The sequence below is a fragment of the Zonotrichia albicollis genome, chromosome 35, assembly GCF_047830755.1.
Source record: "Zonotrichia albicollis isolate bZonAlb1 chromosome 35, bZonAlb1.hap1, whole genome shotgun sequence".
In the NCBI taxonomy this organism is placed as follows: domain Eukaryota; kingdom Metazoa; phylum Chordata; class Aves; order Passeriformes; family Passerellidae; genus Zonotrichia; species Zonotrichia albicollis.
In genome coordinates, this window is record NC_133853.1 from 2,123,391 (window position 1) to 2,139,279 (window position 15,889).

Sequence of the window (15,889 nt, forward strand, 5' to 3'; positions counted from 1 at the left end):
TCATGGATCCTAACACCGTCACAATGGTGTCCTTGATTCCATGAGGTCTGGCAATGTCACAATGGCTTCTTGGTTTCATGAGCCCCAACAGAGTCACAAGGGTCCTTTGGCCCCACGCAGCCCTGCTGTGAAACAATGGCTCCTTGTTTCTATTTTAAATCAATCACAATCACACCATAGTTTGATCATTGATCCTTGCTTCCATAGGGCCCCTGAGCTGCACAATGGTCTCCTTGATTCCATGATTCCTGGATTCCACAGCCTCACCCTAGTTTCCTTGGATCTCCATTGTCACAACTAATCCATGGTTCCATGAGGTTCCGTAGTGTCAGCGTGGTCGCTGTCAGAGGCTGGATGAGATCAATGTCCCGAGACACCTTGGGATGCTCAGAATGCATGTGTGGGGCCAGGGCCAGGTCAGGCCTTGGCTTGTGGTGGGACAGAGCCCTGCCCCCAGCCCTGGCCTGGCAGAGCTGTCAATCACACAGCGGGGGGGAGGGGGGGGGGGGGGGGTGATGTTAACCCAGCTCTGATTGGCCCAGCTGTCAATCAATCACACACTAGCAGCTGGTGCTACCCTGGCTCTGATTGGACAAGCAACTGGCAGTCCCACCGCAGGGACAGGCCCATGAAAGCCCAGGGGGTTAAAAGCCAGAGCACGAGGCCCAGGGTCTGGATCCTGCTTTCTGCTTGGGTTCCTCTGTTAGTGATGCTGGAACCTGAGCTGTTGGTACCTATGTATGTGTCTTTTTGTGGATCTTCTGTCTTTCTGTTCTTCTCCAGTTCTTCTCCGTCAAATCCTACTTACCTGGAAAATTTTTGGGTAACTTCACATGTTAAGGGTTAATAGATTTTAGATTAAATGTGTGGGAATCCAAGGCACAGGGAATATTTCTGTCTGATCTGAGGGGTCCTGACCCCCAGAGAAACACTGCCCTTTACCTTCGCCCATGGAGAGGACTTCCAGGAGTTTGAGAACTATTAGAATTTTCCGAAGTGTGACATAGTTTAGAGGGTAGTATGCTATGCTCCTTGGGTGAGAAATTTAGGTTTTGGGGTTTTTAGTATGATGTAGAAAGGCAGCAAGATGGAGGAATTGGGGGGTAGTCCCTGTCTTCTTCATCTACTCCATTTTCTGCAGTGTTGGTGGCACAGGGTGATTGGTCAAGGAAAGCACAGTGCATATGTAGACAGTCAAGGGATGAGTTATGTGTAGATAAGTAGAAATAATACACATTTTAAGACTTGATTGGATGAGACAACTTTAAAAGACCTTGAAACCATACATTTTAGAGCCATTTTTGAGGTGTTTTTTCCAGCATTCTGAGCCTCCTGTGGGCAGCAATGCAAAACTTTAGATAACAATAAACAAGCAGGTGAAGACTGAAAAAGTTCCACGCATATCTTTTTACCTGGCACAGAACTGCTACAGGAGGGTTTCCCACATCGAGAGAGCCCCCAGAAAGGCCCAACATAAAACAACCAATACCTGGTGCCCTGACAATGATTGAAATAAGTAGGCTTTTTTCCATAAAGTTGTTTACTGAAGGGTGTTGTCTCAATTAGCCATTCATGTGAAATGTGTTGATTAAATGACCAATGAGGTCCACCTGAAGCAAACCAAGATGTAAAAGTCGATGTTTGAATAAATGGGTAGGTTTTAGCCCTTAGCCTTCTGATGTGAGTCTGTGTCATCTCTGACTAAGTGGTGATATTTGGGGATCTGTGGGGCTACTCGGGATCCTTTCTGCATTTCATGACCCAACAGGAGCTTCTCTAATATTAAACTTTCCTGAAGCTCCCACTGTGCCCATGACAGGAACCCCTGTGAGTGTCTGGGACATCCTGGCTCTTTGGCAGCCTGGGAACTCCTGGGATGTAACCGTGGAGCCCCCGTGAGTGCCTGTGACAGATCGGTGCCTTTGCAGCACAAGGTGCCCTGGGATGTCACCACGGCTGTGACTGCCTCTGACCACACAGCTCTTTACCATCCCCAGAAAGCCCTGGGAGGTCCCCATGGAATTCCTGTCTGTGCCTATGACATTCCAGCTCTGGAACAGCCTGGAGAGTCCCGGAAAGTCCCCATGGAACACCTCAGAAGGCCTGTGACAAATCTGATCCTTAGCAGGCAATGACCACCAGGCCCCTGTAGCTATGGTCTGTTTCCATGGCAACCATCCCCAGCCCCCTGTTGCTATGGTCAGTTTCCATGGCAACCATCACCAGCCCCCTGTTGCTATTCTCAGTCCCTTGGCAGCTCCATGGAGACCCCATGCCAGGGCAACCATTTGCAGCCCCATCCCCAGGCTCATCTGGGTTCATGGGATCCTGGAACCAAAGAATTGGCTGAGCTGGGAGGGACACATCAGGATCCTCCAGTCCAACTGCTGGCCCTGCACAGGACACCCCAACAATGCCAGCCTGGGCCTGGCAGCGCTGTCCAAATGCTGCTGGAGCTCAGAGAGCCCTGGAGCTGGGACCCTTTCCTGGGGAGCCTGGGCAGGGCCCCAGCAGCCTCTGGCCAAAACCTTTTCCTGACATCCAACCTGAGCCTGCCCCGACTCAGCTGCAGCCGTTCCCTGAACTCCTGTCCCTGGGCACCAGAGGGAAGAGGTTCCCACAGCCCCAGCCAGGAACCTGCTCCCAAGGCTGTTGCCATGGCCACCAGGGCTGGGACCAGCTGGGATGCTCGGTTTCAATGGGCCGGGCTTCAGGAATGGGATTCCCCAATTTCCTCCTCCCACTAAAACCGCGCTGCCCTCACTGCCCTCCTACCTCCAATGGAAAGCACAAAAGGCAAAGATCCTGGACTGGGATAAAAAACATTTATTAGGAACAGCAACGAGATAAGGAACAAACAGGAACAAAAACAATATTGATAACAGAAGGGATAAGTAAAACTATTTGCAGGGAAAACTAAAACATCAACAATTGGCTCTTCACGGCAATGTATTTCCTCCTGTCTGCAAAGGACACCCTTCTCCCTGGGGTGAGAGGGTCCCTTTCCTGCCCCAGGCAATGTTCTGAGGTAGGAGTGAATGTAATGACAGGGCCATGGCCAGACCCTTATGTTCTTCCATCCCACATCATGTCATTGGCAGGGGCAGGAAAAGGGACAGATGTCTTCCTAGCATGGATCATTGGGAACATGGATCACCAGGGCTCTTTCCAATATGGGTCCTCCAATGAGGGATGAAGCTGGAGCTGGGCATGAAGCTCTTCTGCTGTTGGGTGTTGCCTTCTGATACAAGGCAGGCGACCTGGTTCTGAGGAAACGGCACGGCAACCCACTCTCCAGGGTTGCTCGGGCCTATGAAACACGCAGACACCAATGTGGTGGATGGTCAAAAGGCTTTTATTATCTCTTCTCGTGGGGTTTTATAATCTAGGGGTTTTCTACCTCAGAGGGGGTCTGTCTTTACCATCTATGGTTAGTAAGGAGTGGAAAGTTACTGGGTAGGGAATGGAAAGTTACTGGCATCTGGTTTAGGGGGCTACATTCCTATGTTAATTTTCTTATCTAAGGGAACAGGGGCCCTGCCTTCCCGTTACATTGCGAGATCTTCCGAACGCCTGACCCTATCTACCACAGTTGGGGCAATGATAGGACGTCCCTTACCAGTGGTAAGGTCCCTTACGCTCCCATTGGTGACTGGTCAAGTAAGAGCTCTGGGTGAAACTCTTCCCACACTGGGGACACTCGAAGGGCCTCTTCCCTGTGTGGATGCGCCGGTGCCTGATGAGGGTGAACTTATGCTTGAATCCCTTCCCACAGTCAGGGCATCGGAAGGGCCTCCCCTCTGTGTGAATCCGCTCATGCAGACGGAGATTTGAGCGGGTCTGAAACCTCTTCCCACAGGTGGGGCACTCGTAGGGCCTCGCCCCAGTGTGGATGCGCTGGTGGATGATGAGGTGGGAGTTGCGCTTGAAGCCCGTCCCGCCATCAGGGCAGCAGAAAGGCCTCTCCCCAGTGTGAATGAGCTGGTGCCTGAGGAGATCAGAGCTTGTCCGAAAGCTCTTTTGGCACTCGGGACACTCGTAGGGCCTCTCCCCGGTGTGGATGCATTGGTGGGTCACAAGGGTGGACCTATAACTGAAGACCTTCCCACATACACCACATTCGTAGGGCCATTCCCCAGTGTGGATCACCTGGTGGCTGATTAAGGTGCTGCTCTGCCTGAAGCTCTTCCCACACTCTGAGCACTTGTGGGGCTTCTCCCCCTCATGAAGCTGCTCACGAATCACCAGCTCTGTGCTCTGGCAGAAGCTCTGTTCACCTTCCTGACTCAGGGTGAATCGTTCCTCCTCAGCGCACCCTGGGCTGGGTTTGGAGCCCATCCTCCTGTGGAATCTCTGGGGATTATCCTCCCCATTGAATTCCTGTGTCATGGAGCTTCTCAAAACGACCTCCTCCTCCAAGTTCTGCCGTTCTCCAAGTTCCTCCTCCTCCAAGTTCTGGGGATTTGGCCTCCCTGGTCTCCATCCTCAGCTCCTTCTCTGGGGGAGGAAGGACAAGGACAGGATGGGATTTGCCTCCATGCCAGAGGGAAAGGGAAGGAGATCCCCCCAGTGCATCCCCAGCAGGACGATGTTGGCGGCAGGGTTGTCCTGCAGCTGGGGGCCGTGCTGGGCTGGGAGATGGAGCAGGAGAGAGGGAGAAAGGGGCACTGACTTCCTCTTCACCTGCCTGGGTGTCCTGGGGCATCTTCCTCTTCCTTGCAGTCTCTCCCTCCATCTGGCTAAGTTTCAGGAATGGGAAATTCTGTTTTGGGAGGAAAACAAGAAATGAGCACACTAAATTTTGTACCAGATTGAAGGCAAACCAGGGGGAGACTCTAAGTCAGAATTCCAATTCAAAAACAAAATTAGGATCAAGGCAATGATACAGAAACACTGCATTAAACTGACAGAGTCAGGATATAACCTGACACCCTGTTGGTCAGGGTGGTGGCTGCAGTCCCATTAAATGGTGGCTGCAGTCCTGTTGGAGTGATGAAGGTGATTCTGTCCAAGAAGTGATGCTGTAGAAGGGTCTGGTCTTCCTCTGAAGGTCCAGTGGTGGTTATGGAGCTCTTGTCCTCTGGGAATCCAGTAGGCAAGGTGCTGCTGGTGTTTCCAGCCTCAGCTTATATCCATGTAGGAATGCTTGGATCCTCCCCCTGGGCCGAGCATCCCACAATGGGATGATGGAATTTTATCAGTCCTGCAGTGACACTCAATGGCCCATTAGCAGAAGATATCTCCCCTGGAGGGCGTTATCAGGGCTGAGTCATGGAAGAGATAAAGAACACTGCCCCACCTGTTTATAACAGTTGATGAAGATGGGGATTGAAAACATGCATTTGGTTACATCTTGCATTGCAATCTGAAACAGTGGGGTAATCCCTGCTCAGGGGGTGAACACCACCCCACTTACCCAAACTGGCTCAGGTGAAAAACCCCCACTCTGGGAAGGGCACACACACAGGGGACAATGTCACACTTGCCCTGCTCCAGGGGAGGTCTCTGTCCCTGTCACTCCCTTACTCTCCCCCCTTTTCTTTTTCTTTCCACTTCTCTCTCTACCTCACATTTACTGTTCAATAAAATCCACCTTGGATTTGGTCTTTTTAGTACCTTAGTTGGGGCAGAGGAATCTCTCCAACAATTTTCTTAAGCAGATTGCGACATTATTTTACCATAGTGGGTTCAGGGCACCGTTGTCTGACCCCAAATGCCTTTGACAACAGCATGGTTCCCTCCTCTGAGGAGGTTGTGGTTCTCTCTGGAGGAACTCTTGGAAACTTGGACACAGCTTCCTCTGAGCACCTCATGGGAGAACTGATGAGGAAAATGGCTGTTAGAGGTGGCCAGTGAAACGAAAATATTTTGTTGTCCTTCCTTGAAAAGTTTGTTAAAATCACTGGAGGAAAGGGAGCAAATGTTACCAGCAAGACTGACAAGGTTCATTCATCCCCATGGTGAGGAACACAAGGCTGCCAAAAGTCCCACAAAAAGCACAATTCAAGTAGCTAATTTCCCAAATAACTCTGGAATTCACAGGCTTGGGTTCTTTGCCAAATGTGAGAATCAATATTCTCTTCATCCCTGTCACCTTTGTGACAGCTAAAGTTTCCCCTTTCTTTTTAATAATTTGTATTGGGCCTAATTTCCACTTTTCTTTTATTGGAACCTGCCAGCAGGTGAGCTGGAGCTGTGCAGGAAACAATGAAACTTGGCATTGTCACAGAATTTCTTCTATTGTCAGTTTATTCCTGTTTGGGATTTGTTTGCATTTCCATCACATGTGACTCTTGGGAAAATCAAATATTCATCAAAGTATTTTATGTAGGATTAAGTTTGATTTCTGCCTGGTTTATTTTGTCCAGTGCCTTGGGGATGCTCAAGGGGTCTCTGTGCCTCTTGCCCTGGGGGACGCTCAGGAGGAATTTGTTGCGATTGTCCCTGTCCCTGTCACCCAAGCCCATGCCTGGGGGTGTCCTTGTCCCTGTCACCCCAGGCCATTCCATGGGCCATTCCACCCAGGCCATGGGGTCTCCATCATTCTCACCCCAGGGAATGCGTGGGGGGTCTCCCTCCCTCTCACCCCTGTGCCAGGGGGTGCTCGGGGCAGTCTCTGTCCCTCTCAGCCCTGCTGTGACCCCACCCAAACATCATCCTGGTCAGAGGGACAGAGACACCCCCAAACCCCCAGAAGGGCTGAACCTGGGATTTGGTTTGGGGCTGAGGATTTAGGAAGGGGCTGGAATTGGGGCTGGGATTGGAGTTGGGACTGAGATTTGGATTAGAGCTGGGATTGGGGTTAAGGCTAGACATGGGATTGGCTTTAGGCCTGGGGTTGGGATTGGGTCTGGGGCTAAACAAGTTTGGCACTGGGATGAGAATAAATACAGAACTGTGAGTGTGTCTAAACATGGAGTGAGATTGAGACCAGGATAAGGGTCAGGTTTGGGACTGAGTTCACCCAGAGCGGGACAGAGGGGATGTCACTGCAGGATGTCCCTGGCATCATCCCAGCCCTGCTCAGGCACCCTCCACACAGGGGAGGCAGCTGGGTGCTCCAAGATCCAGGTGCTCCCACGCTCCAACCTCAATACGAGGTGAGCATTGCCTGAGGGCAGCCCTGACTCTGACCCTTGGGGCTCTGATATCCGCTGTCACATCCCTGTGGGAGCAGCTACAGACAGGAGGAGAGATTCCTCCCCCCTCTAATTCAAGTGGAAAGATGAAGCCCAGCTGCCCTTTTCTTCTGGTGCCTCCTCCTCTCCTTTGGCAAGGATGTCAAACTCACCAGAAGTAGGAAAATCCCCATTCCCTGTGTCCTGAAAATCTCAGGAATGCCCCTCTGGGATCCATGGCACACACGCCCAGGGGCTGGAATTCCAGTTCCCTGCCAGCAAAAGATGTTCCTGCCCTGGAAGGTGTGTGCTTCAGACAAAGCTTCCTTTGACAAAACATTTAAAAAGACTATTGAAGCCATTGAAAAGGCAAGAATGGAAATTCGTGAGGACAAAATTCAGTACACCGAGCCATGGACTTACCTTGGAGTCCAGATCTGGGAAAGAACTATCCTACCTCAGCAGATCGTCATCAACGACGACCCAAAAACCCTCAGGGACTTACACAGCCTGTGTGGATCCATCAACTGGGTACGTCCACTGCTAGGAATTACATCAGAGGACCTTGCTCCCTTGTTCAATCTTCTTCATGGACCTAAGGAACTGGACTCTCCCTGCACTCTCACAAAGGAAGCCAGAGGTGCCATCATCAAAGTCCAGGAAGCCCTGTCTTCACGCAAAGCCCATCGCTACAAGCCTAGTCTGCCTTTCCAGTTCATCATCCTGGGAAAAGCACCCAGATTCCATGGACTGATCTTCCAATGGGACCCTCAGCTGCAAGATCCTTTGTTGATACTGGAATGGGTTTTTACAAGTAGCCAGCCCACAAAGACACTTACCACCTACCAGGAGATTATAGCACACTTAATAAAAAAGGTTAGGACTCGCCTTTGCTCCCTTTCAGGGTGTGATTTTGAATGCATATATTTGCCAATAACCCTTAAAGACTTTGAGGATTTGATCAAGACCAATGCTAGTCTACAGTTTGCTCTGGACAGTTATACGGGTCAAACTTCATCAGACATCCCAGAACACAAGCTTTTCAACCAGAATGAAACTTTCCATTTGATTCCAAAACGAATCCAAAGTAGAAATCCTCTCAAGGCTCTAACTCTCTTTACAGATGGCTCAGGGTCATCCCACAAGTCGGTGATTACTTGGAGAGACCCCCAAACACAAGAATGGCAATCTGATGTACAGACAGTAGAAGGATCGCCACAGATTGCAGAATTAGCAGCTGTCGTCAGAGCCTTTGAAAAATTTAAAAATGAGCCTTTCAATCTGGTCACAGATTCAGCTTATGTTGTGGGAATAGCTATGAGAGCAGAACATGCTCTTCTCAAAGAGGTCTCTAACCCAAAGTTATACCAATTGCTCTCTAAATTAATACAGTTGATATCCCACAGAAAACAACCTTATCACATAGTGCATGTGAGGTCTCACACGGACCTCCCAGGTGTTGTTGCAGAAGGCAACAGGAAAGCAGATGCATTAGCTATGGCAGCAGAAACTGCTAATGTTCCTAACATCTTTGCTCAGTCAAAGCTGTCACACGCGTTCTTTCATCAAAATGTACCTGCCCTTATGAGAATGTTTAAGCTCTCAAAGGATCAGGCAAAAGCTATCGTGGCTACCTGTCCGAACTGTCAAAACTACCAGATACCATCAATGGGTATGGGAGTCAATCCCCGAGGTCTGAATAGCTGTCAACTGTGGCAGACAGATGTAACTCACTTTGCACCTTTTGGAAGGTCAAAGTACGTGCATGTTTCGGTCGACACGTTCTCAGGAGCAGTGTTTGCATCATCACATGCAGGAGAAAAGACCATGCACACAATAAAACACTTTCTCCTCGCTTTTGCCACCCTGGGTTGCTGTGGTGTGTTCTTAAGTTTGTTAGTTTGCTCCCCCCATTTTCTGTATTAAATGGTTTCTTCCTTTCCCAGGACCCTGTCAGTTAGGTTGCTATGGAAATGAAACTGCTCCTCCCCTGGTTTCTCTTATAAAGTGAAAGTTGTTTCCTCCTTGGGCTCAGTCAATCACTCCTTTTCTCCTCCCAGGTTTCGAGAATTTTCTTTTCTCTGGGAGTTATGGTTGGCTGTAGCCCCGGAGCCCCTCCTATGATTTATAACAGTTGGTTACTTTAGTATATCAGTTATGTTTCGTACCTCCAAATATGTATTTCTATTGGATAGCCGGGTTTCCCTGCCTTCTTCCCCCCTTTTCCCTTAAAACCCTCTCCTGCCCCCTGTTCGGGGCCATTTGCTGGGTGTTTCCCCTCCTTGTTGGTTCTTCTGTAATAAACCGACAGTTTACATCCAGCAAGTGGTCGCCTCCTAATTCGTCTCTCACCGCGCTGCTCTGAGCTATCACCCAGCTCAGCCCAAGGCCAAGACGCCAAGGGGGGCTGCTTTCTGATGCGCAGGGGCCCTGGCCTTCGCCCCTCACCAGATAGCCGGATTCCAGGGCTGTGGTCGCCCCCGCGCAGTGTGGCGGACCAACGTTGGGGCCTGAAATAGTGGCTAACCACGAAAACAGACCCCTCGGAAGTGGAATTTTTAGTTTCCAGTGGGCGCTACACTACCTCGGGGGGGGCAGGCTCCGTTGTAGGAGCGGCACTCCCTGTAGGATCGGAATCGGGAACCCTCGCACCCAGAGAGGACGGTTCCGGAGACGAAAATACCCCTCCTGATTCATCGTTTGCTGCTGCCACCGGATTGGGTAAGGTCGGGCCCTGCTTTGGGGACCTTTCCGACTTTCCCCCTTGCCCTTTTAAAATTTCCCTGGGGGTGCATGCCCTGCCTTGGGGACCCACCCTCCCACCCTCTTTCCTTGAATTTTTTTTTCCTTTTACTGAAGCCCCAGACTTGGGGACAGTAAAAGGGGGGGGGGGCAGGGGCTGGTAGAAAGTGGCTTTCTGTTGTTTTCAGGCAGGGGGTTGTACCATCAGAGGAATTTTCCCCCCTTTATAGTATTGGCAGTTCCTTTACTATAAAGGCAACTATGGGTGCTAGTTTGGGAAAATCCCAGAAGGAGGTTTATTATATTGTTAAGGGTTTACTGCTTGGAAGTGGCCAGAAGGCCCCCAAGCAAGAATTAAAATTCTTAACTAAGTGGATCTTTTCTAAGTTCCCTGAAATTTCCCCAGAACTTGCAAAACAGCCACACCTTTGGACTGCCGTTTTGGCAAAATTGGAACAAGCAGTTGATTCTGGGGAGACAAAATTAGCAACTGTGGCATTTTGGGCGAACAGAGTGCTCACAACACTCTCCTCGTCCGGGGAACTGAAGAAAAGCCCTACTCGTCCCCGTTCCCCCCATTCGGCTTCCCTTACCCCCCAACCCTCTCCCTATCCCCATAGGCAGGAGCCCTCTAGAGGGATTTTGAAGGCCGATAAAAAGCAGGGCTCCCATCCTGCCCCTGCTCCCTCTCGACCGGCTCAGCCTCCCCGTTCGAGGAGCCCTGGTCAAGTTCCTCCTACAACCTTACCCTCTACCCCAGTTCCCAAGTCCCCGGTTGTAACACCTAAGTCTGTTCGGTTTAGTACTGTCCAAGATGGCGACAGAGCTTCTTCTTCTTCCACTACCCTTTTTCTCTCAAGCGGCAACCCCTTCCTTTACCCGGAACACACCCCTTGCCCAATCCCCCCTCCCTCATATCCTCCCCCCGTCCCGCTCGCTCCTCCGTACTCTTGAGAAACCTTCAGCTCCCCCTCAAACTCCTCCCCCGGTTCAGCCTCCCGTTCCCTCCCCCCTCGCTTCACTTTTGCTTTCCCCTTCGCCTCCGAACACTGCCCAGGGTGGGGAGAGGGGTGGGTGGCCTTGCACACTCCCTCCCCTTACGTCATCGCCAAACCCCGCCTCAACCTCCTCCAGTTTCGGTTCCAACACCCTCCCCCCAGGTTCCCACGAGTTGTCTTCGGGGGGGGGGGGCAGTGCCTTCGGAGGGGGGTGGGCAGTGCCTGGCCACAAGCCACAGCAAATGCCTTTGCTAGAAGCGGCCCCGTTTACCTACCACCTAGGCGGGGAGGGAACACTTCAGGCTCGGTAGGTGCCCTTAGCAGAGGCACGGATTAAAGAACTGTGCAAGGCACAGAAAGACTACTCCCAAAGATCAGAATACTTCTGGGGTTTGCTACATAATACCCTTTCCCAGGGAGATTTAGTTCTGGCAGATCTGAGGGCACTCTTCTCCAGCCTTATAAGGCCTATGGAATTCAGAGTCTGGGTGAGGGAATGGGGGAGGGAAATATCGGAGGTACTCCCGAGTCTTTGGGGTAATCCAGCATTGTCCCATGATGCAGATGGTTTGATAATTACCCTAGATCATCTTTTGGGTGAAGGGCAGTGGGCAGAAGGGGCAAAACAAGCAAGAGCCTTATTCCCCTCCCAGCTGATGGAGACGGCCCGAGCAGCTGAACGAGCTTTCTTCAAGCTGGAAGTAGTTACTTCCCAATGGGAGGATGATGAGGTTTTGCAAGGAGAGCATGAACCATACATGGAATTTATGGAGCGCCTCTACAGATATGTGGAAGCACAGGCGCTCGGGGATGATGATAGGGAAATGATGCTCCAGAGAATGGCATATAGCAATGCAAACGCTGAGTGCCGCAAAGCTATAAAGACTCTCCCTCGTAGTCCTTGGCCTACAGTAGAGGCCATGATAGATGTCGTGGTGCGTCAGGTCTCCCTGTCATCACGGCCTAAGAGGGCTTCCGTGGTTTTTGCTGAATGCCCCGTGCAGGACTGCATAGAGGGAGAAGCTGCCCCCGTTGCCGGCCCTCCAACACCTGGAGCTGGCAAGAGAACATCGGCAACCCACCCCTGTCATCTCTGTGGTAAAGTGGGACATTGGATGCCACAGTGCCCTATGCGGCAAGACTACATGGAATGGAGGCGGAAGCGGGAAAAGGAGGAGAATCAAAAGAAAAAAAACTAGGATTGGAGCGCAGTCCCTCCCTGCGCGTGGATAGAAATGTGGTGGGCTGTTTATCACCATCCGGGGAGAGAAGAAACGAGGGAGAACCGCCGCACACCTTGCCAGATTTGACGCACCTATCGGATTCGAAACACTTTACCTGTGATATTCTGCCCAAACCTGTACTTAACACCATGTCCTCTGTTTCCCCTTACAGGCTGCAGCTAACTAGGAGCATTTACCTCCCTAGCAGTAATTTGCAGCTGGTGTCTGTCGACTTGCAACACCCGGGTCGCTGGAGGAAGCTGGGACGATGCAGGTGGACTGTCGTCGGAGACACAAAGCACACACCGCGAGACATCCACATAGTCCCTGGTCTGGTAACTACCGACCGGGACCACTTCGCGGTAGGGCTGTATTGTGTCCGACCCCCGCTTTTCCTCCCTAAGGGACAGGTCATTGCTCAGGCTATTCCTGTGCCAGATAAAGACCATTGCTCGAGCCCGACGGAGAAGGACTCGCCTCCGACCATGGCCTGGACACAGTTGGTAGGGAGGGAGAAGCCCCGCCTGACATGTCAACTTTCATTGGGCGGGGACAAGAAATTAGTGAGGGGTCTTTTGGACACGGGTGCAGATGTGATGATCATTCCCTCCCGGGAATGGCCGTCGCATTGGGGCCTGCAAAGCGCAGCGGGCACGATTTCTGGTGTTGGGGGCCTCCAATTGGCAAACCAATCAAAGAGCATTGTGCAAATTAAGGGGCCCGATGGGCAATTGGCCTCTATACGCCCGTTCGTTTTAGATTATACAGAGCCCCTCTGGGGAAGGGACCTTTTAGCCCAGTGGGGGGCCAAAATCGATCTCCCGACAGCTCCCCAGGTTTTTCGGGTGGTGGCCACTGAGGAGTGCCGGACCTGGAAACTGAATTGGCTCTCAGATAAACCAGTACAGGTCAAGCAGTGGTCACTTAACAAGCAAAAACTAAAGGCACTCAACGAGCTCGTTCAGGAGCAGTTATTGAAAGGCCACCTGGAAGAGACCACGTCACCCTGGAACTCCCCAGTGTTTGTCATCAAAAAGCCTAATAAGGATAAGTGGCGGCTCCTGACCGACCTTCGCCGAATTAATAGATTAATAATTGACATGGGTTCCCTTCAGCCAGGGATGCCCTCCCCAGCAATGCTCCCCCGAGATTGGGAATTAGCTGTAATTGATATAAAAGATTGCTTTTTCCAAATTCCCCTTCACCCAGAGGATGCCCTGCGATTTGCATTCACAGTTCCGTCCATCAACTGTGAGTCCCCAGCCAAGCGCTATCATTGGTGGGTGCTTCCGCATGGCCTCAAGGTCAGCCCTGTGATCTGCCAGTGGTATGTCGCTTCGCTGCTGTCACCCATTCGTACAGTCCTCGGGGATGCCGTCATTGTCCATCATTATATGGACGACATCCTTGTGTGTGCGCCCGACCACAGTCTGCTTGCCCATGCGCTTGACCTGACAACCAATGCGTTGGCTGCTGCAGGGTTCGAGCTCCAGCAGGACAAAATTCAGCGGGTGCCACCTTGGAAATACCTGGACCTCGAAATTACAAAGCGGACAATTGTGCCGCAAAAATTGACAATTCGGACAAAGGTCCAGACCCTAGCAGATGCCCATCAACTGTGTGGATCTTTAAATTGGGTGAGACCCTGGTTGGGCATTTCAACCGAAGATTTAGCCCCTCTTTTTGATTTGTTGAAAGGGGGAGAGGAGCTTAGTTCTCCTAGGACTCTTACCCCAGAGGCACAGGTAGCTCTGGAGAAAATACAAAAGGCTATTTCGGCCAGGCAGGCCCACCGATACCATCCGGGCCTGCCTTTCAAATTTATTATACTGGGAAAATTGCCACACCTTCATGGCATAATACATCAATGGAATGTTAGTCTGAAGGACCAAGGATTAGGAGACAAGCTCTTAATTATAGAGTGGGTCTTTCTGAGCCACCGTAGGTCCAAAAGAATGACACGGCCACAGGAGTTGATAGCAGAACTGATTCTCAAAGCAAGATCGAGGATCAGAGAGCTTGCAGGCTGTGATTTCTCATGCATACAGATCCCAATTAAATTGGAATCGGGCCAATTTAAACTAAAAATCTTTGAAGAACTGCTGCAAACTAATGAATACCTTCAGTTTGCACTCAACAGCTACACTGGGTGCATCACAGTAAATCGGCCGTCCCACAAATTATTCAATTCGGGGTTTAAATTCTCGTTGAAAAAGGTTCAGAGCAAGAAGCCACTGGATGCTGTGAAAGTTTTTACTGACGCGTCTGCAGCATCCCACAGGTCAGTGATGACTTGGAAGGATCCTTAGACTCAGCAGTGGGAGTCCGATGTTGCTGTTGTAGAGGGCTCTCCACAAGTTGCTGAGTTGGATGCAGTCGTCAGGGCATTTCAGAAATTCCCTGGACCTTTCAATTTGGTCACAGATTCTGAGTATGTCGCAGGTGTAGTGTCTCGAGCTGAGTCAGCTGTTCTTCAAGAGATCACTAATAAGAGATTATTTGAATTGCTGAATAGGCTCGTCGAGTTAGTCTCTAACCGCGAGCATCCATTCTATGTCATGCATGTGAGATCGCACACAGATCTACCCGGGTTCATTGCGGAGGGAAACCGTCGCGCCGATTCTTTAGCGGCGGCTGCTGTTTCGCAGGCCCCCCTCCCAGATGTGTTCAGTCAGGCTAAAATCAGCCACCAACTGTTCCATCAAAATGCCCCTGGCCTGGTTCGTCAGTTCAATTTGACGCAGGAGCAGGCCAAGGCGATAGTGGCCACATGTGCCCAATGCCAGCAAGATCAAATGCCTACCATAGCCTCAGGGGCTAATCCCCAAGGTTTGGCAAGCTGCGAGCTGTGGCAGATGGATGTAACGCACATTCCATTTTTTGGCCGATTGTGTTACGTCCACGTCTCAGTGGATACTTTTTCCGGGGCGATCTATGCTTCTGCCCATACAAGTGAAAAGGCAGTGGATGTTCAGAGGCATCTGCTCCAGGCATTCGCTGTCTTGGGCATCCCTAGGACCTTAAAAACAGACAACGGCCCTGCATATGTTTCCAAGGAGCTGCAAAGCTTTCTGCAGCAATGGGGAATAGTGCATAAAACCGGCATCCCCTATTCCCCGACAGGCCAAGCCATGGTGGAAAGAGCTCACCAGAGCCTTAAGAAAGTCCTGTCCCGGCAACGACCGACGATGAAGGCAGAGACCCCCCAAGTCCGGCTATCAAGGGCATTGTATACACTCAACTTCCTGAATTGCTCTTTTGACAGCCAAAACCCTCCGATAGTCCGACATTTTGGCAGTCACCAGCAGCTGCAGCCTAAAACCAGGCCACCGGTTCTTGTAAAAGATCCGGAGACCTGGCAGACGGAGGGCCCCTTTGACCTGGTAACTTGGGGGAGGGGATATGCCTGCGTGTCCACTCCCTCGGGTCCCAAGTGGGTACCATCTAAGTGGGTCAGGCCCTTCGTCCTGAAGCAGGGGATCAAGAAGGAGGCAGTACCACAGGTCCGGCAAGCATGTGGGCGTCGGCGGAAGAAACTATCCCATCAATCCTCCTCATTCTCTCCAGATCTCACTCCAGTTACTGAAGAACCCTCTCCCCCAGCTTCTCCTCCATCCCTTGATCTTTTATACCACCTTTCCACCTTTTTCCCCCCGGCTCCAACCATTACCCCTCGTGAGTTTTACTTAAATTGGTTGTTTGGGGAGGAACCATATCTGTGAATCCTGCATACTTTTACGGCTCTCCTTTCATTTCAGTTTTATCTCCCCGAATGGTCTTCGAATTGACTACGCTGGCTCTCAATCCT

The 15,889-nt window shown here is 51.1% G+C and overlaps 1 protein-coding gene across 1 annotated transcript; it reads right to left on the reverse strand.

Annotated features, from left to right (window-relative positions):
• Positions 1 to 3,615: 3,615 nt before the first annotated feature.
• Positions 3,616 to 4,338, reverse strand: LOC141726457 (uncharacterized). Its single transcript, XM_074531360.1, has one exon. The coding sequence runs from the start codon at positions 4,336 to 4,338 to the stop codon at positions 3,616 to 3,618; it is 723 nt and encodes a 240-aa protein (XP_074387461.1).
• Between the last annotated feature and the right edge of the window lie 11,551 nt (positions 4,339 to 15,889).